Source organism: Paroedura picta, chromosome 6, assembly GCF_049243985.1.
Source record: "Paroedura picta isolate Pp20150507F chromosome 6, Ppicta_v3.0, whole genome shotgun sequence".
Lineage (NCBI taxonomy): Eukaryota > Metazoa > Chordata > Lepidosauria > Squamata > Gekkonidae > Paroedura > Paroedura picta.
The window spans coordinates 76,279,267-76,289,784 of NC_135374.1; the positions used below are offsets into that span (position 1 = coordinate 76,279,267).

A 10,518-nucleotide genomic window follows, 5' to 3' on the forward strand; every position below is an offset into this window, starting at 1 on the left:
GAACTGTGCCTAATTTACCTATTGTTTTCAATACCTCAGACCTGAAAAGAGTTGGTTTAATAAATTATGACTGAACAAAAAGCTCATCCTTCCCAAATCTATGAGCAATTGCAAGGAAAGAAGTTCTACCCTAATTGACTGTCTCTTTCTTTGATTCTTTCCAGTGTAATCCTCTAACTCATAAAAGTCCCACATAAAAGCAGAGGGAAATGGCAGAGCCACAGCACAGAAGTTCAATTTTCACTGAAAAACCAAACCAACAAGCTCGTGGAACCTGTCATATATTCTTTAGGAGGTCTTGCCTGCTACAGAACAGACAAGGCTGAAAAGTAAAACGGTAGGATAAGTAAACATGCTCAGCATAAGAGACTTTGACCTGTTGGTTTTAAAAATTAATTAAAGGCATTCACTTAAGCTCATTTGTTGTCACTTCCCTTGTGTTCTTCTCTTGGACATTTTAAAACTAATCCAGGCCAACCCAACCCAGGATCATGAGCCAATGTGGACTGAGAGTCAGAAAGATTCTAGGCCCATATAGTTAGAAGAACTAACATTCCACACCATCTAAACTGACTACTTGGCACTCCTTATAGTAAGATGCAGAGAATATACAAATTCTACCCAGACAGACTAACAGCCAAATGAGATGCTTGGGTTTTTAAAGTGTCAGGTCCAAGTTCCTCAAACACAGCTTGGATTCCTGCAGCCACATCACAGCTGAGAGAATGGCTTTTAAAAACCCACAGGGGTGATCATATGGATCCAGAAGACTGGTGCAGGAAGACCCCTTCCTTCCTCCCACATTTTTCCATTTTTCCACGCAGAAACAGCACTAACGGGGGATTTAGTTCCTCCTTTTTTGCTGTCCCATGTGCAAGTTGAAGTGAATGGTTATAGCGTAGCATTCTTCTTGACATATTGACATTCTATGCAAATTAAGGTTTTTAGCTGATTTTTTCGAGGTGGTCGTCACAGGACTATGGAAATATGTGGTGCCAAATATCTGCACTCTTTTGTAATATACCTCAGTGAGAAAACAGGTGCATGTAATTGACTGTTATACAGTGGAAACTTCACTGCCCCAGTTTTCATGCAGGAGTACAAATCGGGGGTGGATGAGGTGCACCAGGCCAAAATGCTCCCCCAATGTGGGTGCAGGAAGAGTTGGGGCAACCTGCCATGATTAAAGCTCCAGCCTGCAGTCCGGCATGAAACCTCCAGTGCATAAACAGTCATTGTCCTGCAGGTGTTAAAATCAAGTTGTGAACAGTCATGTCAAAGCAAGCAATTTATGCATCACCAGATATTGAACTGTATCTGCACACATTCTTCACATGCCAATTTGATAACATGAAATGGGCCTAAAGCTTTCTTTGCATAGCAGTCCAGTGTAAGGGCTAAACTGGGCTACAATGAATTTCAATAGTGATAAATGTAAAGTTATTCATTTAGGTAGGAAAATTCATATGCATCACTATAGTAGTACATATGAAAAGCATCTGGGGGTCTTAGTAGACCATACACTGAACATGTGTGATGCAAACAGGATTTTGGGCTGTATTAAAAGAAGTATAGTGTCCAGATCACATGAGGTGATGTTACTGCTTTATTCCACACTGGTAAGACCTCACTTGGAGTACTGTGTTCAGTTTTGGACACCACAACTGAAGAAAGACGTAGACAAACTGGAGTGTGTCCAGAGGAGGGCTACGAAGATGGTGAAGGATTTGGAGACCAAGTCATATGAGGAAAGGTTGAGGGAGCTTGCTCTGTTTAGCCTGGAGAGAAGATGGCTAAGAGGTGATAGGATAACCATCTTCAAATACTTGAAGGGCTGTCATATAGAAGATTGAGCAGAGTGGTTTTCTGTTGCCCCGGAGGGTCAGACCAGAACTAATGGGTAGAAATTAATTTAAAGAATTTTCAGCTAAACATCCGAAAGACATTCCTGACAGTTAGAGTAGTTCCTCAGTGGAACAGGCTTCCTCGTGAGGTGGTGGGTTCTCCTTCTTTGGAAGTTTTTAAGCAGAGGTTGGCTAGTCATCTGACAGAAATGCTGATTTCATTAACTTAGGCAGATTGTGAGTGAATGTTTGTCTCTTGTGGCCCTTCCTTGCATACCCAGGGAATTGCTGATATCCAGTATGGGATGTTAGGTGAAGTTCCTCCAGGCCAGGCTGGATTCTGGAGATTTTTGGTGGGGGAATTGCTTGAGCATGGAATTGGGGTCACTGGGGGTGGGCAGGTAGTTGTGAATTCCTGCATTGTGACCCTGCAGATCCCTTGCATCTCTATGATTCTAAGTGGCCACTGGTGCAAGGTCAGCATTGTCTACTCAGACTGGCAGCAGCTCTCCAGGAGTTCAGGCAGAGGACTTTCATATAATCTACTACCTGGTCCCTTCCCCTCCTTTTACCTGGAAATGCCAGAGACTGAACTTTCCCATGGGCAAAGCAATTACTCTGTCCCTGAGTCACAGCCACCCATCTGTCCAATGGGGCTTTATTCTACTCTAGCTTAATGAGGGATCTGTATCAAACTGTACTAACAAGATCCAGTGGTGACCTCCACATTGGTGTAAGAGACAATTATTTCTGCCCTTTCAAATTCTGGAAACATGCCTTCCTACTCTGCCACAACAGAACTATGGAATAAAGGCAAAACACAACAAATATTCTGACTATTCCTGAAAATTCTTTACTGGCAACACATGATGGATAGATTAATGCTACTTCCCTTTGCTTAAGTGGAACCGATTGTTTTCAATTAAACCTTTCTACCTATGTCTTTGATAAAAGACCAAAAAAAATCACTTTACAAGCACACCCACTAGCAGTTTAAGAATTACTGTAACCATTTGGATTGCCATAATATCAACTGACCTTTCAACAACAAGACAATCTCATAATTCAAGATATAACACTTTTTTAAAAGGGGTGTGTGTGTGTGTGTGTGTGAATGTGAGTGTGCGTGAGCGTGTGCATTCTCATGAAACAAAATAACTACATACTACAGAACTCTGTCAGAAACATGGATAGCTTTATTGAGCTCCAAAGAGCAAGTATGTTATTCTAAAGCAGGGGTAGTCAAACTGTGGCCCTCCAGATGTCCATGGACTACAATTCCCATGAGCCCCTGCCAGCATATCCTGCAAGCATTTGCTGGCAGGGGCTCATGGGAATTGTAGTCAATGGACATCTGGAGGGCCGCTGTTTGACTACCCCTGTATCTAAGGCATGAAAAATGGCTGTACTTCTAGAGAAGATAGTGGAATGAATCCACAACTGTAAGAGTTGCAAGCTACTCATGATGGCTTCACATCCCATTCCATGTTCAGGGAGGGGCAACATGAACTGCATATGCTACAAACACATGCCTTTTCTGTCAGGTCCTGGGTGCCTCCAATCTTTCCATAGACTATAAACAGAGGTTGCCTCCTGGCTGGGCAGCTGGAAATCTATGGCACAGACACCTTGAATTTCTGCAAATGGTACTGGTATTCCAGCTACAGAATAAGCTGGTTCTCTAGTTGAGTGACATTATTTGCATGCAGTCCAACTAGGGTTGTCAACAACCTAGAGGAAAAATTATCTAGCACCTTTAACAGAGGCTCAGAGTATGGAAATGTGCAGTTGGGAGCTTTTATGGCACCAAGGGAAACATCAGCTGGCATGTACTACCTCGTTAAGTTTCTGTTAAAGGGCAGAACATCTGTTGTTTCTGGAGACTTTGTTATTTAGCCACCAAGAGGAAGGTCTGTGGCATCTAAATCCCCAACACCAGCCTTTAGACACCAAAGACATTGTTTATAGACTTAAACTGGTTTAACAGTTTCCATCCTACAGGAAATTCTGGGTGCTCTAATTCTATCAAGTGGATCACACAATTTACTTGCGGTGACCCCAGCAAGGGCCTTCCAAGGCAAGTGAGAAGCAGAGGCGGTTTGCCACTGGCATCTTCTGCACAGTCATCCTTGGTGATCTCTCATCTACCTGCTTAGTTTCTGAGATCCAGCAGGACCAAGTTATACCATATCATGTTCCCTCCCCTCAAGTGGATTAGGCATCTCCAATACAATTTTCACCACCTCATCAAACTTCCCAGGATTCTGTGGGGTAAAACAATCACTCTAGTTTAAAGCCAACAGATGTTGATTTCTTTGAGGGGGGACTACACAGATCTGAATGTAAGGCTGGCCACTATTTGAAACGTCAGCATACTGTAAGGCTAATAATTAGCCCGAAGCACTAATTAACTTGCAACGCTTCTCTACCATAATGCTATGTTACATTCGGCTGAACAGCAAACAAAGAGTTCATGTCGCCTCAGATCTAACAAGATTTTTTTTCATGCTGATCTTCTCCGATCACAAGAAGAATGGTCTCCTCCTAAGGCGGCCTTTTTCAGCCTTTTGATTGTGGAGGAACCCCCAAAATATTTTTCAGGCTGGAAGTGGTGACATGCCCCTTCAAATAAATGGGTGCAGAAGTAAAATGTGGGAGCCAGGCAATCAATTAATGGATTGTTTACGGTTTCCATTGTGGAGAAACAGACTAGGCCTGTAAAGCAGCAGGGGAAGTACCTTCCACTGACGTCTAGTGATGTCAGCAGCCATCTGAACTTGCAGGAAAGGCTGTTCTCGTGCAGTCCTAGGGTTCCCCAGAACCCAGGTTGGGAACCCCAATCCTTAGGGCTAACCTGTTTTGTTCTGAGAAGTTCACAGCCCCTTTTGACCTAATGGCAGCAAACTGAAAACATAGACTGTTTGTGTGTATGGAGGGCGGAGAACAGGGGTCTGTGAGTGCCAGGTAGAAAAGCAATACAGGAACTCCGGGATACCCTCACCACAGCATCTGCCTCTATAAGGCTAAATCAGAGTCCAGTTGCACCTTAGAGACCAACAAGATTTTCGGGGTATGAACCTTTGAATGTCAAAGCACCCTTTGTTCCTACTGGGCTGAAATCCAGCTGTTTTATCGCAGACCAACAGGGATCCTCACTGAAATTACCTGTATACACAGATTGCCATGCGTCAGGAACCTGGCCCTCAACAATATTATATTTATTTATTTAGGAAATGATCATACTGCCTCCCTGCAGTCCTGACGGAAGCAGCTTACAAGTTAAAAAAAAAACCCACCATGTTATTGATATCAAACCAAAACAAGACATTAAAAGGAGCCTTGTAAAGGAGAGAACTTAACATGCTCAGCAGATATTAGCAGCTGCTGGAAGTCCTGCCTTGGCTTTTGACGTTTGGGGTGAGAAAGCAGGATTAACACATCTTTTCAGCAAGCAGGAAACCCGCCAAAGCCAGGAATCCTCTTCCACCAGCATGGAGGTCAGCTGTGTACAGGCAAGGTTTCTGCGGGCTGACCACAGGCCAAGCCAGGCCCCAGGAACCCCTTGCAGGGCCCTTCAAACAAGGACGAGGCAGTCTCCCCACGGCCACCCAAATCCTGCCCAAGGGGAAACCCCCCAGGAGGACCTGGGCTTTGGCATTGTTCCCCTAAGAGAAGGCTCCCCTGGCACACACCTGGCCAAAGGGCAGGCTCATCACCCAGCCAGCCACTCGCCTGCTGAGAAGGAGCTCTCCGCCCCCCCCCCCCCTTCAGCATCAGCAAGAAAACTGGGTCAGGTAGAGCTGCGCGGGGAGAAGTCTCCGCCTGGAAAAATCCTGCAGCGCTGAGCGGGGTCTCCTCCTCCCCGCCCAAATGATCGGCGCTCCTCCTGGCCGCCTCCCGCCGATCGGCCGCCCCGCCCCTCCTTCGGCAGCAAAGCGTTCGGCTGAACCTAACTCCAGGGCACGGCAGATGCGAGGAACCGTCTCCTCCGCCGCAGGTGCCTGCTCCCTGGCGGAAAGGATGCGGACTCTTTAAAGGCGAGCAGGGGCTCCTCGCCGCACACACCCACTGCGCTGTCGCAGGCGCTCGCTTGGCAAGCCCGACGCTACCGCGGAAGCCTTCGCTGCCACCCGCAAGCACATTCTGTCGGAAGCCTCCAGGAAAACTTTGCACACACTTCGGTCCAGATCCCGCCCCCCCCCCCGTGCTGACCACCCACCCACCCACCCAGCCCCGACAGCGGCACAGCCTTCCTTCTGCTCCCGCGGCCTCCGACAATGCACAGCAGCCGCATTCCTACACAAGGGGTGGGAGGATGAAAGGCGCGGGGGGGGGGGGGGGAACCACAGCTCCACACTAGGTAGCATCCATGCAGCCAGGGCCACACCTCCATAGTCGGAGCCTTGAGAAACCACCACCAGCAGCAGCAGCAGGAGGCGGAGGCTCGCCCCTGGCTGCCCAGCCGCGCGATCCGTTTTCCCTTCCCCTCCACCCGAGCGAGAAACACAGCGGCGGGGAAGGCGAGCCGGCAGCGGCCGCAGCAGCACTAAGGTCGCCTCAAGGGGAAGGGGGGGCTGGTTGCACTTACGCACGGCCTCCTGCTTGGGATCGAGGCTGTGGATGACCCCTTGGACGTCGCCGATCTTGGCGTGCAGCGCCCGCACCCTGCCGTGGGTGAGCTGGATCTCGGTCTCGATGTCCTGGAAGAGGGCGCAGGCATGCCGGGCCACATCGGAGAGCTGCCGGAGGATCCGCGAGAGAGCCACGTTGCTGACCGAGCCCAGGTCCGGCGGCATCCCCTGGGCTGCGGGCTCCCTCCCCTCGGCGGCCGCGACGGCCAGCCCGGCGGCAGCGGCGGCAGGCTCTTCCTCCGGCTCGTCGCCCGTTTCCCCGGGCTCCTCTCGCTGGCCCCCGGGCGGAGGCTCGGCGCCCGGGTTCTCCTCCAGCACGGAGGCGACCTGCTGCTGCCTGCACAGCCACTGGGGCTCCACGATCCGCTTCGCGAAGGGCATGGCGGAGCGGTCCGGGCTGGGCGGAGAAGCGCCGGCCCTTCGAACCCCCGACGCCGCAAATCCAAGCAAGCGACTCTCCCGCTCCGGCCGCCTTCCCGACGAGGCTGCTGGCTCTGCCGCTCCTCCGCCGCCACTTGCTAGCAGCCGGCATCGGCAGGCGAACGATCCCCCATGGTCTTCCCCGGCTGATCTCCGATCACGCCTGCGAGGCGGCCTCCGTCCGGGCTCAGCCCTCCCGCCGCGCCGCTCCCCGGCCACCTCCGGCGCTCATCAGCCGCCTCCACTGCCCCTGCCCCGTCCTCCCCGCGAGCTGCTCGAGACGCTCCCTTTCGCGCTTCCCCAGACAGCCCGGGCTTTCGGCGCGCCGGAGAGGTGGATTTTAAACGGGTGCGTTGAAAACCCGGAGACAGGAATGCACCTAAATCTTTGCCGAGGAGGAGCAGACAGGGAGAGACACCCACTCCGGTGGAAAGAGGCGGCGGGAGGACGGAAAGAGGGAGGTAGTCCCCCTTGCGACCGCACGGGGTCACTACACGCTCCGGCCGCACCGGGTCCGGCCGCCAATCCACCATCAAAGGGGCAAGGCTCTTTTTGAAAGAAAGATGAACGGGGGGGGGGGGAGGGAAGAGGAGCTGGAAACTTGAAAAGTTTGCCTCTTAGGCTGAACAAAGCAAAGCCCCTTTCCCCAGATACCCGTCTGAAGGAAAGGGCAGCATCTCCTGTTTAGGTGTGTAGAAGGAGCCCAGCCCTGCCGCATAAATGCCCGTTCCGGTTCCTATGTACAGCAGAAAGACTGGAAGGAGCAAGATGTCAAGCCCCGATCTGAACAAAAACCTGCTCTGGCAAACTGCATTGTTCCAGACTAAGGAGAGTGAACACAGTCAACAGCCTAAAGCACTCTGCAAATTAGCCATCCTGTAGAAATGATCAGCAACTCTGGATGCCAAGAGCGGCATGCCATTCGCTCAGCTCCTGGACGACAATGACTCCATTCCCCAGCAGGGTGGCACATGGGAGAGCCATCATTTGAAATGAATAATTAGTCCACTTAACACAGTGCAGGAATGACAAATATTGCCCTTTGACATTAGACATCAAGCATCAAGCAGCATATAAATAAAATGCATTCCCTTACACCTTGCGTCTTTCCCATAGGCACAGTCTTGCCACTTGCAGTTACTGGCATGCAAAGGCGCTCCAACCATTCTAGTTCTGGGTGGCACTTATTTGATGCAGTTAGTGAAGCAGGAAGGCCGGGCTGAAAACGTCTTTCTCTCTGTGTATAAATGCCATCAAGCTGCAGCTGATTTAGGGCAATCCCTTAGGCTTTTCAAGGCAAGAGACAAATCAGGGTGATTTCCTACATGCTGCCTCTGCCCAGTAACCCTTGGTGGTCCCAGCCAAGTACTAACCAAGGCTGACCCTGCTTGGCTCCCAAGATCTGGTGAGACTGGAGCAGCCTGGGCCATCCTGGTCGCCAGAGACTAAAAACTCCCCAGACCAAAACCCATTGACACACATGATGCAGTTGGAAGAAATTTCTAAGGAAGGAGACCAAGGGCTGGCTTTCATGTAGCAGCTGTCCCAAACAACCTCTTACTGGCAGACAAACACAGCCGTCAGCAGGCACCATGTAATCTGCTGATAATCAGCGTGTGCGTGAGATTGTGAGAGAAACCATGCTTTCTCTGCATGGTTGGTACCCAGGTCTCGCATAGAGCACTTCTGCACAGGCAACTTTATAGGCTCTGCACAGAAGATCCAAGAAGCGTACCAACAGGCACAATCTCACTCCTCCTTCCATTAATTGATGATACCCAGATGTTCAAGTTGTCCAGACAAAGCTTGTGTGATGGATAGCTATATGTGCAGAGCCAATCGGATTGAATCCTAGCGATAAAGAATCTGGCTTCCATATGATTCCCATTGAATTCACCCGTTTGGCTGCCCCAGAAATCAAGGCAGAAAAGTCAAGTGGCAGAGCTGGAAAGGTCATGGAGGTCATGGAGTCCAACCCACTGCATGGGGCGGGTCTCCCCTCAAGGCACTTACCAGATCAAGCCCGATGTAGCAGCCTCACATATACTAGATCATCTCAGTGATGAGCATATATGTATAAATCCAGCCCTCAATTGTAGGTTTTTCTAGTTCCAGTAAATATTCTTATTTTTACAGGAAATAAAATACACCCCAAATCACATGTGTTCTCCACATGCAGACCTAATGGTTCAGACAAGCACCTGGAAGAACGTCTGCTGATATTTGGCTCATATCCCACAGCACTGCAACATGTGCACATTTTTTTTCAAAAGTATAAACACTTAAGTGATATGCTATCCACCTAAATAAATGATCTGATTAGCCCTCTTGATCACAGCAGTGGGAGATGCAGTCCCCAAAATATGCAGTGCCTTCATTAACATTAGATAGTTTGCTAGTGCAGCCCTAAACAAAGTTACATCCAAGTTCACTATAAGGCTATAATTCTCTTTAGGATTCCACTGTCAGCCAGTCAGATTTGCAGGCATGAGGAGATGGGTCAGTGCTGAAAGCATAGCAGGAAGGCTATCCAGTGACCTGGGTCTCATAGGTCATTGAGCAAAGGGGTTACACATCCATCTCCTTGGGGATGAGGTCACCAGAGGGTATGCCAAGTTCTCCCTCCATCCCTATGGAAGCCACAGACTGGGAAGGAGTTGAATCTTTACCCCAATCCACCTCCTCCTAGCAGGACCCTCCCTTCACTCTCTGTCTGTCTGAGATTACGTTGTGGAGAGAAGAATAGTCCCAATTGAGTCTCCTCATATCTGGAATGGAAGAGCTTAAATCCCTTCTCATAGTCCCTGCAAGTCTTTCTCCCTTCCTCCTATGCGTGAGGAACCAGCCAATCCCAGGTGTTGCCTTTCATCCCTGGAAAAAACCCCGCACACAGTGGCCAACTGTGTCTCACCTCTTCCTTGGCTTGATCCCATCAGGCTACTGTTGGGCTGTGGAGGCATGGCTTTAGGTCTGGCCTGCCATAGCACAATAATAGTATCCAGATACCATTGGGAAACAACATCAATTTCTCAGAAAGAATGAGGGAATCCTAAACTTCCATATTACTTTACTTAAGTGTCTGCACCCTAATAGTCTTCAGACCCTAGCAGCTAGCAAGTGCTGAGCCTGGAGGTATTTAAATCAGGGTTATCAGCTTCAAGGTGGGGTTTCAAATTCTTCCAGCATTACACATTTATTTATTTATTGAATTTCTATCCTATCCTTATGTTAAACGTTTATTTAAAAGCCCAGCCTTTCTTGAAGGGAGGTGAGGAATAACGTGCTAAATCCATGTAACTCTAAGCTAACCAGAAGCTGTTTCTAGGTCCAGCTGTGCCTATGTGCATAAGGATGCCAGTTACATGGATGTTCTAAGGCAGGGGTAGTCAACCTTTGGTCCTCCAGATGTCCATGGACTACAATTCCCATGAGCTAATTCCCATTAGGGGCTAATGGGAATTGTAGTCCATGGACATTTGGAGGACCACAGGTTGACTACCCCTGTTCTAAGGGATCTTCAGACATCACTCGCATTGGAGGAAATGCCAACTTCAGAAGGTAGGGTCTATATAGGGTTTTCTGCTCCCATCTGGGAAATACATGGAGATTTTGAGGGTGGAGCC

General features: G+C 49.3%; 1 protein-coding gene across 2 annotated transcripts in view; it reads right to left on the bottom strand.

Moving 5' to 3' along the window:
- The window catches only part of NHS (NHS actin remodeling regulator), a 276,792-nt gene extending 269,468 nt beyond the window's left edge, over nt 1-7,324 (bottom strand). For both annotated transcript variants that reach the window (XM_077343144.1, XM_077343143.1), the window contains exon 1: nt 6,433-7,324. In XM_077343144.1, the coding sequence (XP_077199259.1) occupies nt 6,433-6,856 (424 nt within the window). In that variant the 5' untranslated portion in view covers nt 6,857-7,324. The remainder of the gene's footprint in view (nt 1-6,432) is intronic.
- Nucleotides 7,325-10,518: the final 3,194 nt, after the last annotated feature.